Source organism: Nanorana parkeri, unplaced genomic scaffold, assembly GCF_000935625.1.
Source record: "Nanorana parkeri isolate BGI_ZX_2015 unplaced genomic scaffold, ASM93562v1 scaffold537, whole genome shotgun sequence".
Taxonomy (NCBI): domain Eukaryota; kingdom Metazoa; phylum Chordata; class Amphibia; order Anura; family Dicroglossidae; genus Nanorana; species Nanorana parkeri.
The window spans coordinates 602,745-625,351 of record NW_017306805.1 but is presented as its reverse complement, the minus strand read 5'-3'; the positions used below and the strand labels follow the sequence as shown (position 1 = coordinate 625,351).

Below are 22,607 nucleotides of genomic sequence, written 5' to 3'. Positions count from 1 at the left end.
GGGTGCATAGGTGTTTCAAGGAGATCTTCTTTATTGTCATCTTTCCTTAGGCCTTGTACTCAAGCATATTGTAGAGGGGGTTATCAGTACATAACAGCCTACACCAGAGGTTCTCAACCAGTGGCTCATTTACCCCAAGTGTCATGTACCTTGGTGTGAGCCTGAAGTGACAAAGAAGGCCTTTCCTTGCACCTCTCATCTGAGCACCACTGGAGATGGAACAGCAGTTGTACAGACAGTGAGGGGCACGAGTGCCTGTGGCTAGTATGACTGCTTGACACACTGGATACGCTGATGCAGACAACTGAATGCCAGAGGTAGCTGGTGGTCAATGGCAGATCAGACGACACTGGTGTGAGGAGCTGAAGCGTAGTCAGGAACAAGTCAGATTGGTAACTTGCGGTCAGTGTGGTACATAAGCAGGAGACAGAAGTGAAGTCAGGAGCAGGCCGGGTCATACACTTGCGAGCAGAATGGTACCAGATCAGGAGGCAGAAGAATGGTCAGGGACAAGCCAAGGTCACAAGGCAGGCAGCAAGCAGAGTCAGGAATCAAGCTGGGTCAAACGGATATCAGGAACAGAATCACAGATGCAGAGTACAGCTGAAATTCTCAACAGAGGTATTCAAATCTTAGCTTGCTATTGCACCAGAATATTGGCAGACTGGCATTCCTCTAATGTAAACACACCACAGGTGTTTCTTGGCTGTTAGAAACCAATTGAAACCTGACTTTAGAGCCTTTGCTGTGAACTATGAAGATCTTTAAAGTATTTTCGTTTTTGATACAATAAGAGAGGGTTATCACCTTTTTGTTGCCATCGTAGCTCCATTGGGTAGAGTTCCCTTCATGCCCTGTCCAATAGTCACACCAGGAAGTGAGAGGAAAAATCTGATGGTCAGCAGGGTCACCAGAACTAGTATCCTCACTGGAAGATTTCCCATCTACTTCTGTTCTGATGACAACCCAAAATGTAGGGTTTTCTTTTACTTCCAGTGATAATGGTCTCCAGGACAAATCTAGAGGAACGGGGACACAGGCAGCAACTAAAACCTGCCAGGAGTTCTAATCCCTCTACAAGCTATCCAAAACTGTAAATGTTTTGGCTTCAGTTGCACTTTAAGCAGCTAGAGAGGTCAGTGAGGACCTGTTTTAAAGTTATCTTATTTCCTATTAAGTATATGTAAATGTTTTAATGTATATTGCCTGGGTACAGTTGCACTTTAAGTCCAAACAAAGTCATAACATTTTCTGCCCACCACTTAAATAGAGATGCAATCAAACAGCATGGTATCATTGTTGTTTAAAGGAATTTTATGCAAAACAATGCATTGTTAATGACATTCCGAGCAAGCGTGACATAGTGGTGTTTGTGGAATAGTTTCAAACCAGTGTTCCACTCCTCTGCAATATATGTGACCAGGATAGTCCAATGACAAAACAGATTGGTTTTAGACTGATACCTTTTAATAGTTCTCTGTAGAAAAAAAAATACCAAGACCGATGCTCATGTTTTTAAAATAGTGTCACTACGTATATCCCTTGAGGTGTGCTTGTGGTTTATACACACCTCTGCTTTTATCTCTGTGAGGATTCCTTCCCACCTGACAATTTACGTGTCACCCTGATTCATCCTTCACTGTCTCTGCCTTATTATTAGGAGCCTCTGAGTTCATATATTGGATAAAGAGGAGGATGTTATTAGAATGCTTGAGCCCTAAAGCTAATTATAGACAGAATATTGACTAAAAAAAACAAAACTGGCTGATAAGCTTCATCTTTATACAACCATTAAGATCAGAGATGCTCTGGTCAAAGGTAACAGAATTCCTAGTTATCATCTGATCTTACAAAAATTGTCAGATTCAGGAGACAATCATCTGAGGCCTATAGCTATCTGCAGAGAGTACATTATTCTATTATAAGTAAACTCCGTGTTAATTTGAAAAACATTACGTGTATGTCCAGCCATTTTTTTTTTAGTTTTGGATATAGTGGGGAAGCAACTCTGTTGGGTTTTTACAGCTATCCAAGACTCCATTAGAGAGATTTAACCTCACCAGACAGGAAGTTAGGGAAAATCTGTCGAGACTTCGACAGCAATAAAAAACTGTCTGAGGTTTTAGCTTTCCCCTTATTTTCAACTAAAAAACTGTATTGCTGTTGGAGATTTTACTTTTCCCCTCCTCTATCCGAATTTTTTAAAAAATCGTTGGCTGCACTAGTACACCATGTCCTATAGTGCTATAGGCCCAGTGGGAGAAGCAACAGAGCACAGCAGGGCACTAGGAATCTGTCAGCAGAAATCAGCAGCACGAGCAGCTGGAGAGGTGAGTATTAACTATGGTCTTTTATAGGGAGATTTGATCATATACAGTATATTTATTTTAGTGACCTGGTTGCTTTTGCGAATCACCAGTAAACCTAATTTTTTTTTAGGATTTGTGCGCTTGGTGTTTTGATTTTTCTGATGGTAATCTCCAGCACTATTTGCACATTGAAAGCCTCCTTTAATCAAAAGAAGCGGATCTGGAGGCTTCAGTGTTGGATCATTGTTTTGATAATTGTTGGAGAATTGTGACAAGTGGCTGGTATGTTGTCCAAACCCCCCAAAAAGAGGAGTTTCCTGAAATAGGTTATGATTTTCTGCTGCAGGCTGGGATTTGGGTAAATGACTTTTCATGACATACATTTTTCTCTGCAAGTTGTTTTTTGCTTAGAGTGCAAAAGACAACTTCCATTAGGTGTAGTGCTTTTGTAACAAAAGGTAAGAGTTTTACATGAGTGCATCTGAAAGAAGCTTAAGGTAAACACGAGATGACTGTCATGCAAATAAATTGATACACCAGCTTCAGCTAGGAGTTCTAGATGGCCACTTTCATCTCCACATGGACATGCTGTCAACTCAGATTTTTTTCAGCCTCATAGCAGGCTTTTAAAGGAATCTTGTTCAGACTAAAGCTGGCCATACACCTATAGATTATCTGCAGATTTTCTATGGTCAGATGGAAAAAGCACAACAGATCCCTCCATCTACGCTAAACTGTGTGAATGGAGGAATCTCCCACTGGGCCAAGCAACAGGGTCACTTTTCACCATACCTTAATTGTAGATCAGCTTCTCAAAGAAGTCAATTTCTGGATTTACAGAAAATAAACCCTGACTTGGATTGGTCCAGTGCTACCATACACCTACTGAATCGGTCATCCAGATGACGCAGTAACCCTCATGACAATTTTTAGAGGAAACACAAAGATGTGCTGGAGATTGAAGCTTGGTCTCGCACTCGTGACATCTAATATAAAATGCAACTTCAGATAGGGAGCATCTTCAATATCTGACCATTTACAGGGAATGTTTGTAAGTCTGTAGACTCTCTCTGACTATGGCAGATATCCACGTCTCAGGATATCTGTTCTTTATCCCTTCCTCAAACATGCACATTCGGCCCAAGAAAATATACATACTTGCACAACAGCTGGGTCGTCTGTTGACAACTAACTGCCATCTAATGCCAGATGTTGTTCTGATGTTGTTTTCTCATTTTGGATAAAGTAGACAAGGGTTAGAACCTCATGATGCAAAATAATATAAAAAGACTTTCACACACAGTGGGATAGATCTCAAACCGATTATTGCATTAGGATACTAGGTGGTCCACCCAAAGGCAAATATAAAAATATAAAGAAAAATAAAGTGACTATAGGACCATCATCCGTTAATACAAATTTGAGTACAAAATAGCAAAACTTCAAATCCCAAAAACAATATCACTTTCCCACTGCAAGTTAAAATCAATGACAATGTTGTCATGCATCCACACCTCTCTTCCCCAAACACAACTCAGTCACCCCACCACCAGTACTAGAAAGTACCGGAAAGAGTTAGAACCTCAGGTTCAGTGTTAATTTTAACAGCAAATTTCAATTTAGTTTTAGTCATAGTCTTTTGACTAAAATGCCATTTAGTTTTAGTAATGTTTTAGTCATCTGAATTGTTTTAGTTTTAGTCAACTAAATATCATAAGATTTTGGTCGACTAAAATCTAGTGGGTTTAGTTAAAGAGTGATTTAAGAATTTCTCTAGAATTTCGAATCTCATTAAAAAATACTGGAGTAAACATCTGTTAACCGGTTATTACTTATGGTATTAAGGTTTGAACATGCAATACAGACACAGATTTAACTGTTGTGATATAGAACATCTTAAAATTAGATTAAACCAAGTCCTATAAAGAAACAATACTGAGTATTTTCAACAAAGGACCAGTAATTAGATATGCATTGATTGTAACAACTTGCATACAGTATGACATTTTTCATTCTTTTAAGCAGATGTGCAACTCTAAAATATTAAAATGAAAAACTATATTGGCTGCAATGCCATTGCACATATTACCTATTAGCCGTTTATTCAGGATGGAACCGAAATGGAAGTCCAGAGATTAGTTCTGATTGGATCTCTTCCCAAATGTCTCCCCCTAACATCTTAGTCTAGTTTTAGTTAGTCAACTAAAATCTCAATATATTTTCCTTATAGTTTTAGTCATCATAATTTAATTTTTATTTAGTTTTAGTCTAGTTTTAGTCACTGAAAAAGTGTTGACGAAAACTATATGAAAATTATTGGTCGGTGAAATTACCACTGCTCAGGTTTTTATTGTTGTCTGTGTCCTACTGGGGAAGGAAAATCTAAAATGTTGAGTTCTTAGTCAGGAATAGAGGGGGAAACTTATAATAGGGAAACTTGTTCTAGTGACAACTGTCTAAGAGAGGATTTACATCACTTTGGAGGAATCTCCACTTAATTTAGGTTGTCAAAGAGACAGGAAGTGAACTTGCCAATCGGATACAGACAACAAAAACTTGTCAGGGGTTTTAAATCATTCTCTAAATCATTCTCTACTCTATACAAAAATGTTTTTAAAAGTTTTGGCTTGGTCACCTATTTGATATTATTAGCAGTGCTGAAAATTTCTCCCATAGTGTATTCTACTTAATAAAATGTTATGAGAATGTTTAAGGTTATTTTCTAAAGGAAGCACCTAGATAAATACACCAAAAATGGAAGTAAAGCTCTCAGCACACCCTTATACAGTCATTATTGCTATCATTACTACTTTGGAGCTGCCAAATGAATGATAAGGAAAAAATCTTCCTCTGTTGCTCTAGTATTCATGAATCAGCATAGTAGGGCTGAATTACTAAAGGAGTAGTTTTTCAGTTAGATAAGTGAAAGAAACAAGATTGTTCTAGGATGTGACTGATTGACTGAAGTGAACAGACATCAGCTCACTAAGCTCAGTGATCAGTCACCTTGCTGCGTGAACAGTCTCCTCTCCTTCAGTACATAAACCCCTTTTCTAGTGATGAAGCTCTCTTCAGCAGAGGTCTTCAGTGTAAATGATTACCAAGACTACCTTGATTCACCTAAGACTGCCACTGCACTCAGAGGATAACTCGATCAGGATATTGCCCCCCTTCCTAAAAAATTAAAATCTTATGTAAGACAGGTACGCTGAGTTTCTTATCATATACACTAAAATATACTAAATGTTAGTGACACTTACCCAGAAGCAGGATTTTTAACTCCCTCCGATCCCTGCTCTTGTGGAATTTAAGCATCCTATTAATCTCTCTGTCAATGGCCAGTGATGCTTTGTCATCTTCAGACAGACATGGAGGGCAGAAGCACCACAAACACCACCACGACATATCACAAGTTAACACCAGATGTCCACACTGGCAGACCCTAATCCTCCAATTTCACCTGGCTGCTAGTTTCATCCCCTGCTCATTTAAATCTCATTGGAGAGACAGAAGCATCCAAAATACAGTTGCAATAGTTACTCAAACAATCCACAGATAAGGTTTTTCTTCTTTCCCAGTAAGGTCCCACAAGGCAGTGCAATGAATGATCCATGTAAATCTAGCTAAATTCTTTAAAAAGTACTTAAGAAAAAAAAGTGGTTACTGCTGAAGAGTCCCAGCTCTAGGCACATCAGACCTCCCTTGAGAGATACTTCAAGAAAGTGTATTGGGGATGGCAGCCAGACCTAAGTGAAGACTAGTTAGAGAAACAAGTTTTTCAAGCTGACAGGTCTCAGCCGCACCTGTGCTATGTGTTCCCCTTCATCACGAGCCAGCAAAACAGGTTATGAGAGACTAGCTGCCACCCTCCCTGCTGAAAAATGGCAGAAAAATAATACAATTATTCTATAATAGGGGCATGTAGAGGAAAAATATTTAGTATTTTTCCTGTCAAACAAGCTTTAGTGATGAGACTGAGGATTTTCCTTCCTTCTTTCATATTCTGATTGCATGTATACTATGGATGCACCGATACCGTTTTTTCGGAATAAAGTACGAGCATTGATTTTTCTTTTTTTCCAGTACTCGCCGATACCGAGTACCGGTGCTGTGTGCCCTGATTATCAGGAAAATTGTAGAAATGTCACCAGCACACCAGTCCTTTTAAGATAGCAAAAGCTTAATTTATTGAAGTTTTTTGTCATATGACCAAACTATTTTTTTTATTTTTATATTATGATTATCAGGAAGTCGGGCCGCAGAGCATGTTACAGTCCATGTACTTATCACACTCCTACCTCTTTTTCCATAAAGATTAGGTGGGTGCAACGGTAGTCAACGGATGGCCACCGTCTCTATGCATGAATATGGACACCGGCAGTCCAGATGCAAATCAGATACATCTATTTATTGACGTACATGCAGCATATCACACTCAGTGCTAATCATGACCCCTCGCTCGGCTTCCTGATTGCCTGTGAAGTCGCTGTTCTAGCAAAAGAACACTGGCTTCACTTGCCGAGGCTGCCAGGCTTCCTGACCAATCAGGAAGCCGGCGGTGAGTCATGAGGTGCCGTCCGGCTTCCTGACTGGTCAGGAAGCCAGGCAGCCTAGCAACAAGTGAAGCTGACAGGTGAGTCATGAGGTGCCGTCCGGCTTCCTGATTAGCTAGGAAGCCGGCTTTACTTGTTGCTGTGCAGGTTGGCTTCCTGACCAATCAGGAAGCCGTGAGTCATGATGTGCCGCCCGGCTTCCTGATTGGTGAGGAAGCCAGGCTGCCTACCAACAAGTAAAGCCGGCTTCCTAGCCAATCAGGAAGCTGGGAGGCTGGTCCTAACCCACCTTCCTAAATGGGAAGGAAGCCGCCTCTATCTCCCTCGGCACTGCCGGTCAGAGGGAGGTCTCCCTCTGACCGGAAGTTCCATTATCGGAGGTAAGTATCAGAGCATTTGGGCAAGTACGAGGTATTGGCACCGATTCTAGTGCATCCCTAATGTATTCAAAATAAAAATGTCATATTCAGCCGTGAGCTGACAAAAGATTGTGTGTAATGTGTTTTATTTTAACTTTTATGAATAGATCTGAATTAGAGAAAGACTACCTTAGGAGCTGTAGGTAAAGTGTATGATCACAAATGCTCAGAATGAATCTCATTGTGAACCTATTAACATAGACTAAGATTGTTAAAGCATATGTCAAAGAAATTTAAAAAAACAAAACATATTTACTATCTTACTATGCAATACATGCACATTTCCCCATGTTTTATCTATTTATGAGATAGAACATGGGGAATCTCTTTATCTCTTTGACATGACAGCACAGCTTTGACTTCCTAAGCACATGGCGTCAGCCCTGCCTACTTAATTTCTGATGCATTACAAAGAACGCAGACCTCTCCTCAGGTCCCCCTTCTCATCTTCAAAACCTCTCTTGGATTTAACAAAACACTTTCAATGGTATATTTAGCAGACCGAAAGGGAGCACATAAGAGAAGTTTATTGTTAGGGTTTCCATACACTTTAAGTTGTACATAGTTACATAATAAATTTAAAGGCACAAAAAACCCTTGTAAAACATTGTGCAATTTGCTCCAACAAGGTTTAATTTCTTCCTTATCGCTAAAGGCAACTGGATACTCCCTGGATCGTCATGCTACATTTTCTTACTAATATTAGTCAACAAGAACCAGTTCTTTGGTAGACTATTCCACATTTTCATAACGTTGCACATCAATCTTAGTAGGTGGTTGCTGGTGCAAGCATGATACTACCATTCCTAGAGCAAGCTAGGCCAAAACAAGAGTCATATGGAAATACTTGTATACTTAGACACAAAAACAAATGACTGATAAGGTGCCAGTGGAGTGCATTCTCACTAATATACTTATCTCTAGAGAACATTATAGAATCAGCTTGTGAGTGTTTGTCTCATCTTTCACCTGCTAATTCTAGATGACTTTTTAAAATAATATCATAATCAGGGCATTCTTTGCTTGCTTTAAGACTCAAGTTCTTATTGAGGGTATCAGTAGTGTTAATAATGGTCCGATACTTACCTCCGATACCGGAACTTCCAGTCAGAGGGACATGTCCCTCTGACCCGTACTGCCAAGGAAGTATGGAGTCGGCTTCCTTTCCAATCAGGAAGCCGGGCGGCACGTCATGACCCGCCTCCCGGCTTCCTTCCTGGTCAGGAAGCCAGGCTGCCTAGTAACAAGTGAAGCCGGCTTCCTAGCCAATCAGGAAGCTGGGAGGCGGGGTCATAACGTGCTAGCCGGCTTACTGATTTGCTAGGAAGCCAGCTTCAATTGTTGCTAGGCAGCCTGGCTTCCTGATCAATCATGGAGCCAGCCTCGGGAAGTGAAGCCGTTATTCTTTCATAGAACACCGGCTTCCCAGGCAATCAGGAAGCCAGGCACCGGGTCATGATCCGCCTCACGGCTACCTTATAATCAGGGTACAAGGCACTGGTATCGGTGAGTAGCGGAAAAAAAAATATTGGTACTCGATACCGAAAAACCAGTATCAGTGCATCCCTAATCTCTATGTGGGTTAAAATCTTTTCAGTGTAATCAGAGACTGCCCCAGGATATTTTTAAAGTTGGGCATACCTGCAACAACTCCAGTTAAAGTCTACTGGGTGAACCTGTATAGAATATAGCATGCACACTGTCTAACCTCTCAGTAATGGCTTTATCAGGTGCCACTGGTTCATTGCAGCTGTTATGTGTCTGTCATCATAGTACAAAGCACTCCTCAGCAAAGATATTAGCATGGCGTAAAAGACACAGGGGTATTTATCAAAACTGGAGCAGACAAAATCTGGAGAAGTTGCCCTGGGCAACCAATCGCCTTCTCTGTTCACTTTGTTCAGTAATGAGAGATGATGATTGGTTGCCTTGCACAGCTGCTCCAGGTTTTGTCTGCTCCAGCTTTGATAAATTCTCCTCACAGCTCTGTAGAAGCCAGAGATGAGCATTCTCAGAAGTAGGTCAGTGATGACAAGACCAGAGATATCCCTTACCTGTATTATTTATATAACCCAGGTGTAAGAAAAAAAAAGTGCTGAGATGTGTTATTCTAGGAACTCCAGACAGAGATGTCCACTATATACACCTTCATAATAAAAACTGAAAAGAAGATATGATTTCTCTAAACTCAGGTGGACCTTTACTTCGATGACAAGATGATTGCTGCTGACCATAGGCATTCCACTGAAGGTTTTTTCAGCACCGATTAGTTTGGTGTGTTAAACATGGGAACCAATATTTTTTATGCTTTGTATCCAAATAATAATATACCATCTATTACCATGAAAGTGTCAATTTTGCCTGAGGTTCAGGGAGAGTTTTAGGGTCACCCTAACCCGCAGTATATTAAGGAATATGTTTAGAGATTACATTGCAGTTTCTATGACTGTAAAAAATAGATATATTAATTTTTCAGGCGTGAAAAAATTGCCAAAATAACAAATGGTAAATTATTGATTCCAAAAAAGTGTGAGTTGAAAATTCCAAGTGCGCAAACCCCATGTGTGCAAAACTGCCACTCAAGTTTTCAAAAGTGAAAAGGTAAAGTTCCTCCAGTAAGAGCCTGTCGGCATAAAAAGACAAGAACAGTACAGCAAACAAATCCATGGCCAGTGGCCAGTTATGTAATATCTACTTCCATTCCTGACAGACTGCACAGGCTCTTTAATATTACAAGTGAGACACCTAGTGGTCAAGCAAGAGCACACCAGAAATTACTAAAAATGCCATAGAAAATCAGGTCAAAGGCTTGTTAGTATCCACCTCAATGGATATGGCCAACAAAATCTAGTGGTAATGCATGTAAAACACAATTGTGCAAAAATATTCTTTATTTTCTGTAGTGTTTACAAGTGTATAGAAGGAAGAAAACACTGTATTTGAGTTTATTATTCATTCTGTATATGAATCCTGCTCCATTGTAGTAAGCATTTCAGATGCCACTCTAGAAATCCGATGATAATTTCATGAAGTTGGTCTGAAGTGTTGAATATTTTATGATAAATGTACAGAGCAGAATTTATGAATCATTTGCAGATTACACAGCTAATGAAGAAATCATCTCATTATTTGTCCGTAAAGTCAACTAACTGCATTGTAGTTAATAAGACATGAAAAGATTTATGAGCATCTACAGTTATCCTCAGATTTTACTTTTACTGACACACCACCGAAACAAATCCAACTAACCAGGCTGCAGCATCAGTGCATACATCTTCTCTGGATTAACTACCAGTATAACTGGAGCGCCTTTAAGACTATTCACATACAGTACATAACCAATCAATCTAGTTGCGGAACTTGGTGACTTCTGTTTTATGTCGGAACAAATATAGAGTACCTCTGGACTTTTCAGGTGCCATCAGATTACGAAAACAAATTTTAATTAGTACAAATTAAAAGATGGATACAAGGACTACAGGGTATGGTGACATCATGTAAGATATCATATCCTGTAGTTCTCTTTTTGCTGTGCACATGTTGCTCTTCTATTAGATTGTATCTGGCAGCACTGATTACTGTTTCATGAAAGGGTAAAGTTATATGGTACATGAGTAACTCCCTATCCTTGTGTGCATTGGGGCTTTCTACCTTGCAAAGATCCATTAAGGCATTATTATACCTTTTTCCCTTCATGAACATGGTAATATGGTTAAATGTTATCAGTTTTTTTTCAACCTTTCAACATCTCGTGGAGTCAATGCCAAGAAGAATCGCTCCAGTATTGAAGGCAAAAGGTGGCCCAACGAAGTACTGATGGGGTGGTCATAATAATCTGGCCACTCAGTGTATATACTAAAGAGTTTCACATGAGATATTACTTTTTAGTACAATTTCTGTCCCATATGTTTCTTTTGGAACATTTTTGGGGATTTTTATTCTCTTTTTTTGAACTCTGTTGTCCACCCCTCAGTCCAACTGAGGGATAGTCAACACAGCAAACCAAACGCTACCAGGGGCACTATAAACAACAGAAAACGGGGAACTGCCTGCAGCTCAAAGGGCTGTCTGAAGAACCTTTTACCCAAAGCTGGCATCAGATGAGGCCTGAAGATCCACCTGGTAAAAGTTGGAGAATGTGTGAAATGAAGAAAATGTAGCAGCCCTGCAAATCTGGCAAATGGCTTTCTGATGTTAAAAAGCACAATAAGTACTCACAGACCCAGCAGTGTGTGCCTTGACAGGAAAGGGTTGCATCCATTTTGAATATCTTCCAAGAGATTATTCAGAAGGATTTCCCCAAGTCGAGCTGGATTCCTAAGTTACCAGGCCAAAGACAACATGGGCATTGATAACATTTAAATTAGTTTGTCCAGAGACTGAACTGATTTGTCCCATGATGAAAGCATGTTGAGTTGTAGGATCTGGAGTGGAACTGGGCAAACTGGACTGTCTCGAAGGAGGCTTACAACAACCCCTGACTTTTCAGTCCATTGACTCCTAGACTAAAAAGTCAGAGTCTGGGAGTGGAGTGTTTGAGGTTTCTCTTGTGGAAGGAAAACTGACTTGACCTGTGTCTAGTATCCGACCTAGATGCTCCAAGTGATGAGTTGGCTACAATGCAGGCTTCTGTAGGTTGAGGACGCAACCGAACCTGTTCAAGGTCAGAACTGTCTATATCACATTGTCGGTACCAGACTTAGGGTGCTGACTGTTCCATCAACAAGCCAAATATCCCACAATAGGAATACCTTTGAAGTATAACAATGCAAACAGGGGCTAGAGCTTTGATGAACCCACAAGGTGTGGAGGAAAGGCCAGATGTCAGGGCTATGGATTGAAAATGCTAGGGACTGTCAGCACAGCAAAAGAATTGCTGATTTCATGGATAAATTAGGACATGCAAGTGTGCGTGTCCGATGTCTACAGAGGCCAGAAAATCTCACTGATAGAGGAAGGCTATGACCGATCTGGTGGATTCCATGAAAAATAAACACAACTAGGATCTTTGGAACATTTTCACCACAGGAACTGGGGAAATAATCCCTTGTTGGGAAAGAAGATCTGCATGGAGGTCTACTAATCTTTTGTAGTGACACAGGAAGGTTGAAAGACACGAACCGGGGAGGAAACTAAGAACACAGAGATGCTGTGTATCCAGGTGTCCACAAGGGCTAACAAACTTCGCCCAACTATGAAAAGTGGGGACATCCCTTAATATAAAAAATTAATGTTGCTGGTTAGGGGCCCAGGGTTTGAGGTAATGTTGGGCATTGTTCCTTGAAGGCATGTGCAGTAAACACTTTTAAAGCCAAGCCTCACAAACTAGCACCAGGGCCATAAAAAGCCATTAGGAAAACAGTTTTGGAAAGTGTCTCCAAATGTTTATCTATGGGATCTAGACATGTGCACTGCCAAAAAATTCGTTTCGTTTCGTTTTAAATTCGGATTTGTGTTATTTCGTTTTTCAGGATTCGGGTGTGAAAGTCAATTTGGATTCGGAATTCGGATTCGGACGAAATTCGGTAGCGTTCGTACGAACGTTCGTTTCGTTTTCTGTTCTTATTCGTTTCTTATTCGTTTCGTTCGTTTGCAGCAAAAGTGACATTTGAGGGGGAAAAAATATTTTTCTCCTTTTCTAATGTCACTTTGCTGCAACGAACGAAACGAATAAGAAACGAATAAGAAACGAATAAGAACAGAAAACGAAACGAACGTTCGTACGAACGCTACCGAATTTCGGAAATGGAAATTCGGATTCGTTTGCATTCGTTATGTCTGTAATTCGGAATTCGGATACATCCGAATTTCCGAAAATTCGTCCGAATTTCGATTCGGAACGAAACGAATCGCACATATCTAATGGGATCCTTAAATACTGGCATATCCTCTACAGGTATCATTAGTACTTCATTAAGTCAGGACACCGCTAAATCAGTGGGAAAAGCTCCCTTCTTAATAAAGGACTTCTCAAACTGGTATGGGGAATGGAGGATCAGAGCTATGAGACAAGGCTTCTGACCTTAAACATGTTTACGCTGGAATTAAGGAGATTAAGGGGGGATATGATTTTCATGTACAAGATGTTCAATGGTGAGAGCAACATTGGCAACAAACTGTTTGAGATTAACTCCATTACAAAGACTAGAGGCCACCACCTAAAGTTGGTGGAGAAAAAATTCCAGCACAATGGGCGAAGAGGGTTCTTTACAGTAAGAGCGGTTAAGGTCTGGAACTCACTGCCATTGGCAGTGATTTCAGCCAAGAGTGTAGATTTGTTCAAGAAACGTTTGGACAATTTCTTGAGGGACCGTAATATCCAGGGATACCAGTATCCCTAAGAATGAGATGATGCGTGGACCTATATGGGTTGGACTTGATGGACGTATGTCTTTATTCAACCCCAAATACTATGTAACTATGTATCGGCCTGCAAAATGTTTACAAAGAGTGTAGCACCACTGGGAGACAGGTGAGGAGGATCCCCAGTTGACTCTGTGGGCTAGCATTTCAAATCTCAGGACTAAATCCTTGACTCTTTGAGGTAGAAGAAACGGGGCACCGGGAAGATTAATATAGTTGGGGATCATAAACATAAGGGGAGAGGGTTAGGGCACAGGATACGTGAAAAGTGACAAAAATATGCAGACTTTTTCAAGGTAGTAGCAATGAGGCGTTCTCCTATGAATGGCTTACTTAGCATTTCTGTTTCACGGATTTTCCACAGACCAACTAGCCCTTTAGCCAAAGGGTCCTCCGCATGTGCACAGCAAGGAGACTCATCCTGAGGATCATTGGGTGTGTGCAGACTGCAGAACTTACAGTGTGGCACCAGCTGTGCATGCCTTGACAAAGTGACACCTGCATGCGCACAATGATCCAGGAAACTGGGGCACCACACTCAAGACACTAAGTCTTTGGAACAGAAATGGCACCAGATTTAAATGGTACTGCATTCCACATGCTGCTGACAGTGAAGTAAATGTCACAGGCAAGAGCACCACTCTAAGTCCTAAGGGGAAATAGAATTAGAATGCTGCCACAATTTACAGTGTTTTTTGTCTGATGAAGGGACTGTGTTAGGTTCACAAAATTTGCTTATGCATGTGATGCCATGTGTATCTGATGTCAATAAAAGGGACATATTGATGAATTGGACCTTAGTGTGTGGGTGACTCTCTCTTTTACGAAAAAGAATGCTGCCAGGCACACACCCCAGGGCTCACCAATAAAGTCAGAGGTCCAGCCCATCAATTATGGTGTGGCCCCCTCACCACATAGAGAGCAACCCATGCAGGTTCAGGATTCCTCCAAGACTTTGCCCTCCCGGCAGACTCTGTTCTGCCTCCCCAGGCTAAGCATTGAAAGTATGATCTCTAACTTACAGTTGTGGTGAGATGGCAATAATTTCCTATTTTAATAGTGTTGGCAGAAAGTGACTCAATCCAGATGACACCTTGAAGATTGTGAAGAAGTTTAATCCAAACTGTGCAGATCTTTGCAGAAGCAAACATTGGATAGGTCAAAAGATCATAATGCGATCCACTTAGCAAAGGATATGTGGAGAAGAAGCAGACTAGAACATAATGAAGAAGGGTGGCGCTATCTACACAAATACAAAACTGAACTATGTAGAGGGGTTGAGACAAAATACTAGGGACAGAGGAAACAATGTTAGGTATATAACAATGCATCTGTAAGATGACACTTACTCCTTTAGTAGTCTTTAGCCACAGAGGACCACAGAGGGTGGTCATTTAGCATTGCCCAGTGCACGACAGGCACATTACAGACCGGCCCTGTGACTTCTGCCTAGCGGGAACCCGGGTATGACCTCTAAGGCTACGCCAAGGATCAGCCGATCAGGAAAACTGTAAAATGAGCCCTAGGTTTTTTACAGCAATTTTAAAAATTTGCTAGAAGAAAAATATCTTGATCTAAAAATTAGGAGATTTCCGTCTCCTAAGGACTCTGACCAAAAACAGGCTTGCTGTGGGAGTGAGAGAGGTTTGCAGGGCCATCCGAACAGGTTTGCTTTGCCAACGTCCAATCTCCTGAAGGCAGCAGCATAACCCTAGGTACCTGAATACAATCCTGTGTTGGATGTTTATTCTCCTTTTTGGACATTTATTTCTAATACATCGGTGAACGTGCTACATCCTACAGCTAGTAAGTACTGTCAAAACACTAGGGGGGGAATTTATCAAAACTGGAGCAGATTTGCACTGCAACCAATTACCGTAGCTTCTCTGTCTCATTTTCAAATGTTACCTGAGCAAACTGAAGAGAGATGCTGATTGGTTGTCATGGGCAACTGCTCCAGATCCTGTCTACTCCAGTTTTGATAAATTCCCCCCTATGAATATTACATACACTATACATCAGACCTTGTAAAACAGTGCACAGCTTTACATGTATTACTATTACCTTTTAGGATTGTAGTTGTTTCATATCCTTTCCTTGTGGTGCAGATTTCCTAATTTTATATTTTCTGGGAACATTTTTACTTCTGTACATGCAAGTGGTGATACCAGTTTATAAAATAATTGTCCTACAATCAATATGTATATTGATATGACCATTTTAATTCCGTTACAATATTATAGCTCTTTTTTCCAGATCTCCTGAGTAAGCAGAGCTCTATGAGATGTTGTTTTTAACCCCTTCGTGACTGACGACGTACATCGGGGGCTGTTTAAACAGACTCCCGGTGACTTTTGTTTGGGTATCGTTTTACTTGTTGTAACCTTATCTTTTATATTTTATTAAAAAATTGTTATTTTGTTGTGTTTTGGGGCATTTAATTAAATTTTTCACTAAATATTGGGGTTTAATAAGGAGTTGCGCTAATATTGCGCAACATAAAAATTTGCAACTACCACCATTTTATTCTATAGGGTCTTGGCATTCAGAAAATATATAATGTTGGGGGGTTTTAAGTAATTTTCAGGCCTAAAATGTGGAATATAACATGGGTACAAAAAAATGAGAAAAAGGCCTCAGTCATGAAGGGGTTAAACACTTTGGGTGCTTAGACCATTTTCTCAGCTCTGTATACTTATCTTTTGGTTTCCATTATGCTGATGTCCAACTAGTGCTGCCTAAAAAAAAAAAAATCTCTGAAAGTTTTTAAAGTAGAACTATAGAAAGCTTACAAATGACATTAAAGTCAAAAATCTTTTTCCCTCCCCCCAATGTTAATGTAAGCACTTACCTTCAATGATGTTTCTTAATACGATATTCTTGTCCTTTTCATCTGTCCCTCCAGTGCTGCTGCAGGTCTCCGATCCAGCGCTGACTCCTCTGTCATTGCTGGCACTTCCTGTCCCACGGTGTCTGCATGCGTGTGCACGCATCCATAGACTTACCTTGTGTCTCTCCTCGCGCCCAAGCTGAAAAGGTGAACTACGCATGCGTCCGCCCCAAGATGCTTTGCGTCCGCCCGAGAATTTTCACATTTTCGGACGGGAGCGCGCGGGGAAGACACAGGTGAGTATTAACCCTTTTCAAAGCGGGGTTTGTTTGTTTTTTACACTTTTTGCATATATCTACTGCTTGCTAGCAGTAGATATATGCAAAAAAAACGGAGGGTTTAATAACCCTTTAATTAAACAGTGTTTGATTGCTCATGCATTTTACTTTTTAATTTATATCACACGTGTGCAAGAATATCACACGTGTGCAAGAATATATCTAGTTCCCAGTAGTTGGCATTCCCTGTTAGATTTATTTATCTTACATAAAGTGAAATTCATCAGGAGAGAAGAGATTCTCCTGCTGCAGCAGAAGGGATGAGACTCGAGGACAGAGCTGACTTGGCAGAATGGGAAATTCAGATAAAGTATCCCATGCCTGGAGTATTTAAAGGATCCACACAATATGGTGCCATTGCTGACCTTATTTATGAAAAACGCTGGTCGTCTGGCTCTTATGTTGACTCCCGGGCTTAAATACTTCTAGGAGGCACTGATCCAGAATGTTTCGGGGCCACACAGGGTCCCCTTCATCAGGCTTGAAATGTAATTTCAAGCCTGATGAAGGGGACCCTGTGTGGCCCAAAAACATTGGTATTTGTTTTGACATGAAGCGTCAATAAAACAGACCTGTTCTTTACTTCAATACTGAAACAAGTTTCAGTATTGGTGGTGCCAACCGTGGCCACTTCGAGCACCCACGCTGCCAGGGATACCCGGTAAGGAGTGCAGCAGGATTCTGGAATACATATGTACTGATCCAGAACACACACAGGTCAGGAAAGTCAGAAGACGATATCTGCATATTTATTCTGGATCACAGACAAACTATTGTAGCAGAAAGAAAAGCATGGCAGCCTGGCAGTTCACATTTACAGAATAAGAGGTCAGCAATAGTGATGTTCATCTTTCTTTCCGGAAAGGTTTCCTTCTAATTACACATAGCACCTGTCCCTCCCGGGAGCAGGTCTCTGCACTGGTGCGCACACTCATGTGAACGAGTCCTTAGCTTTCATTTTCAAATTGAAAGATGGACAAACTCCAATACACAGATAAAATACAGCTAGCAGGGATGTCCAAACTGCGGCCCTCCAGCTGTGGTGGAACTACGAATCCCATAAGGCTTTGCAAGATTCTCACAGCCACAGAAATGACTCCCGGAGAGATGCTTCATGGGATTTGTAGTTTCACCACAGCTGGAGGGCCGGAGTTTGGACATCCCTGAGCTATGGGAACTGTTTTGGGAGATTCTATAGGAATCTGCCAAAGTATCTGTAATTCTCTACTGCAGTTAACGGATACTTACAGTTCTACTTCCTGTCCTGAGCCTATGACTAGACAGTGAAAGGAGAAGCAGCAGACTGATGAGAGCATCTGTCACCCTACTTTTCTATCAGCATTCTACTTGTAAGCACAGGAGCACAACTAACCGTCTCCTTGTGCCAATTCTCCTCCCGGTATGAGCTCTGCTGTACATATACTGTGAGAGGCTAACAAGTCAACGTCAGGTACTTCCACTGCTTGCATGAAGAAAAAAAAAAACCAATGCATTATGAATACAGAGCTGTATGAATGTGTTTCTTCTATATTTGCCTGGAGTCCAGTTTTCAGCTTGCTCGCTGGTTGCCAGGAACAACTTAAATTTTTCATTTTTTAGTGATTTCTAGAAGTCTAATTATATAGATTTACAGGCTTATTCACTAAGGGGTGAAGAGTTTGAAGAAGGAAGGAGAAGTGAACAATCTAGGACAACATAGCTAAACTGGAAAGTGAGCTGAATTTTTCCAAATCAGCTATGTTGTCCTAGATCAGTGATGGCGAACCTTTTTGAGCCGGAGTGCCCAAACTGGATCACTAAACCAACTTATGTATCTCAGAGTGCCAACCCTTCAAATTAGACCTGAATACTCTCAGGGGGGCTCTGCAGTTCTGAGGTGGTCTGTATGGGCTCTCATGGGGCTGTGCGGCTTTCAGGTGGGCTCTGTGGGGTTTATGGTGGTCTGTACAGGCTCTCAGGGGAGCTGTGCAGCTCTCAGACGGTCTATTATAGCTTTTCGGTGGGCTCTGTGGTCCCTCTGGTGGTATTATGGGCTCTCTGGGGGGCTGTGCGGCTCTCGGGTGGCCTATAAGGGTTTTCAGGTGGGCTCTCAGGTAGTCTGTTTGGGCTCTCTGGGGGCTGTGCGGGCTCTCAGGGGGGCAGTGTGGCTCTCGGGTGGTCTATAAGGGCTTTCAGGTGGTTTATATGGGCTCTCTGTGGGGCTATTCTGCATTGCTGTATAATTATCATACAGCAATGCAGAATACCACCAGCTATGCGGGACTACAAGTCCCAGCAATACATTATAATGAAAGTGAGCACTACACAGCAGAGGCGTAACTAGAAACTTAGTCTTCCCCGCAGCAATATTCAGCTATCCGTGTTCCTCCGCGGCAGCCGAAAATGGTAAAATAGTCCCCTCTCTTCTGCTGTCAGTCCAGCGGGGGAAGAGAGGGAACTACTGTATAGCAATATTAATTGGACTGGGACCGCTATAGCTGCGTCCCTTTGGCAATGCGGACCTAGGCTCGCGTGCCAGCAGAGGGGGCCCCACGTGCCCACTCTGGCACGCGTGCCATAGGTTCGCCACCGCTGTCCTAGATTGTTCACTTCTCCTGCCTTCTCCAAACTCTTCACCTTTTTGTGAATAACCCTGTTAGCCATTTTATTTTTTTTATATTCTATTGTGATCACCAACCTAACACATCGACCGTAGCCATATTCTGTTCATCTAACCTCTTATTTTTTTACATTTAAAAAAAAAAAACAGACACAAAACATACTAGACACCATCTGCAGAAACATGTTCCACTTTCAAACATTTTATTTTCAAGAGCACAATAAGAAAATCAGATTCCAGTGTGTGCATATGAGCAAAAAGGAAGATAGCACAAGGGAACAAGTGTCAGTTCAAGGAAAGGAGTGAAGGGTGCAGGCTGCCCGGGTATATCTTGGAGCGTATAGCATGTACATATCAGTGAATGAGGTCCGTTCAAATTCTGCTGCTATTCCTTGAGTGGAGAATGTTCCACATCTTCAGTACATTCAGAAAAGTGAGGAAGCAGCAGAATATTAAAAGGACATGTAAAGTCACATAGGATTAAAAATCTAAAAATAAATCAAAAGGTCCCCGCATGTGGTTTAACTGTTCCACGTATACAGAAATATCTGGAAAGAACATCAACGATTGGTTAGTTATCAAGTCATTCATTGTCTTACTTGGTACTTTATAAAACCAGCTTGCTTCAATATGTCATGGTGCCTGACAAATACTACAGTATCCCTGTTATTCTAAACCCATCATAGTGAAGTTCAAGTGTATTACAAGTTGTTTTTTTTTGACAGGGGGTTATTTTTTTAATAAAAGCCATGAATTAGTAATGTTGTGCTTGTATTTAGCTTAATCACTTTCTCTACATCTTTTTTTCCCCCCATTTCATAAGAATGGGTACTATGCTACAAAATATCATCAAAAACAAGGAGATTGTGGTTTTAGGTAGAAGAGGACTTGAGTAGACTATGGCAAAGATATACAGTAATTGCATTTGTAACCCTCTTATTAAGATCCAGTGCCACCATTCTTTGTCCTCTGCTCTTCTGTGATCTCACCCATGACACCTACACAGATATTCAGGAGATTTGTACAGTGGTGGGTCTTAACAGCAGGGCTACAAAAAACAGTTATCCATCCAGCCCTAATGAACAGGTTTGCAAGGAGGTGTTTACATTAAAGCTGAGAGGCTCTCAACAGTCTACAGAATGCAGCTCTTGTCCTGGTGTTATTAGTGATAGAAATACTGGTGGTCAACCCATTATGTCTAGTTGACCAGAGGAACTCCTAACAAGATGACTTGTACGCTGCATTCAGTAAATGGCTGGAAACTGCCAAGCCTATGCATCCCAGTGACATCAGGAGGATGCAGCCTAAGGCACAGTTTACATCTATGCATTTTAGTATGGTGCCTTTTGTGTAATTTTATTTACTGCATTTTTTGGTGTGGTTCCCAGCACTGTATTTTCAAAAGGACTGACGGGTATCGCATGCAAAATGCATGGCACCAAATTTAAACTGCAGGGGTGTGAATTAGCCCTATGGTATACATTGCTGTGTCATAATGTATAAAATATTGTAGGCAAAATGAGTAAAGAACCGTTGTGGGTTAACATCAGCAAATTCACTTTTTCCCCAGGAAGGATTAGCATTACATAAAAAAAAATTTTTAATTCTTACAGCAAAGTTTTACATTGACTGGTTTATGAATTCCTACAGTGAAACTCCAGGTAAAGAAGAAAAATTCAGCTCATACATAGGGTAAAAAAATGCCGGCAAAATGTTACATTTCCTCAGTGCACGCAATCAGTAAACACACCTACTGGGAATTACAGTAACACCACAGTACGGTTGAACTGGTGATGCTGGAGAAAAATGCTGGCAACTATACTGAATGCAAAGTCACCAGTAACTTCAGAAAGCAGAACTTTCTGCGTAGACTGAGGGCAGGTGTATGCAGTGACATGAGTGCCAGTCAATCAGATCCCTTCACACCCACATATTCGCAAAACAAAGCAGAGTGTTTCTGGGAATGTAATCACATATATTACATACAAGCTGCTGCCCACGATTCCTCTTATACGCTCTAGATTTTTAAGTGTTAGCATAGCCAAAACTTGTTTGTTTTGAATACAGTAGGGAAAGGTTAAAACCCATCAGTTTATTTTACTGCTGCCAGTGTCCTATTGGGGAGATTTCTGACTTGACGCAAAAGGAAATAAAAAGAAATCTCTCCAAAATTAGGGGAGGTAGTTGTCACCGGTACAAGTGTCCTCACATCTTGCCCTGGTGACACCATTACAATCTGTAACTCTCCCCTGCCTGTACACGTAACAGGGGTTCTAATGCTCCATATAAAACAAAATAAATATTTGGCTACAAATATATTTTAAGGTATTTTACATTAAAAAAAAAAAAAGATCACTGCAAAGGGGGTCCTTCTTTCAGATATTTTACCAAGGTCGGAGTTCTGTTTAAGTGCTCACTGCTGGGTTACAATACACATAATCTAATTGAATAGGAATAAATGAAAAGAATGAACCAGAATAGCATTTTCTATCCTATGAAACACAAAAGGGGGTTTTATAAACCATGCAGCTGAAACCCCAACTATTTTGGCACTTATCCTTTAACACTAAATATCAAACAATACACATGGGGCATCAATACAAAGGCCTGTGTTTCTTTGTTAAGAAGAAAAAAAAAAAGGTTACGAGGTGAAAGCCTTAAGACAATATGCTTATAAAGTGTTCACAGTTTTGCCTTCATGAAGCATCATTTAAATATGGGAGATGGTATACTAAACTGCAATACGTGTGCACTGACAAAAGCAGAATGACAATATAGCATTTAAGAGGATTTTCCCACTTGAAGTATAAGAGGACATCCTTTGTAAGTCTAGGTTACTGACCAGTGTTGGAGCACCTTCTCTGTTGTATACTATTGAAAACAATGTTTTTAGGCACTCATTCCTCCTCCACTGAAGAATCACAGTACTGAGCAGATCCATTAAAACACAGGAAAGAGACAAATTTCATATCGGGACATTACTGTAAACTGGAAGGTATTCACACGTCTATTTCCATTTACAGATCCCAAAAATAATAAAATAATTCCTCATTTCAGGACAATGGACAGAGCCATGCAAAATCCTTCCTTTAAACCACACCGGCCAGATTCACATCCAAAGTAGTGATTAGAGTTGTAGGCATTTTGATTGTTTTAGTCCCTTCTCACCATAACCTGTATGGGTATGCTTTCTCTT

General features: G+C 40.9%; 1 protein-coding gene and 1 long non-coding RNA gene across 3 annotated transcripts in view; one reads left to right on the top strand and one right to left on the bottom strand.

Annotated features, from left to right (window-relative positions):
• LOC108791249 (guanine nucleotide-binding protein subunit alpha-11-like) overlaps nucleotides 1-16,661 on the bottom strand; it is a 69,660-nt gene extending 52,999 nt beyond the window's left edge. Inside the window, exons 1-2 of one of the 2 annotated variants that reach the window (XM_018561681.1) lie at nucleotides 16,650-16,661; nucleotides 5,570-5,776 (exon numbers count right to left, since the gene is read on the bottom strand). In XM_018561681.1, the coding sequence (XP_018417183.1) occupies nucleotides 5,570-5,714 (145 nt within the window). In that variant the 5' untranslated portion in view covers nucleotides 5,715-5,776; nucleotides 16,650-16,661. Of the gene's footprint in view, nucleotides 1-5,569; nucleotides 5,785-16,649 lie in introns of those variants that run through there. The other variant, XM_018561680.1, reaches the window with a different exon arrangement.
• LOC108791251 lies at nucleotides 1,320-22,048 on the top strand. Its single transcript, XR_001941493.1, has 4 exons — nucleotides 1,320-1,333; nucleotides 11,786-11,793; nucleotides 14,714-14,716; nucleotides 21,775-22,048. It is a non-coding gene; the product is annotated as an uncharacterized LOC108791251 (long non-coding RNA).
• Nucleotides 22,049-22,607: the final 559 nt, after the last annotated feature.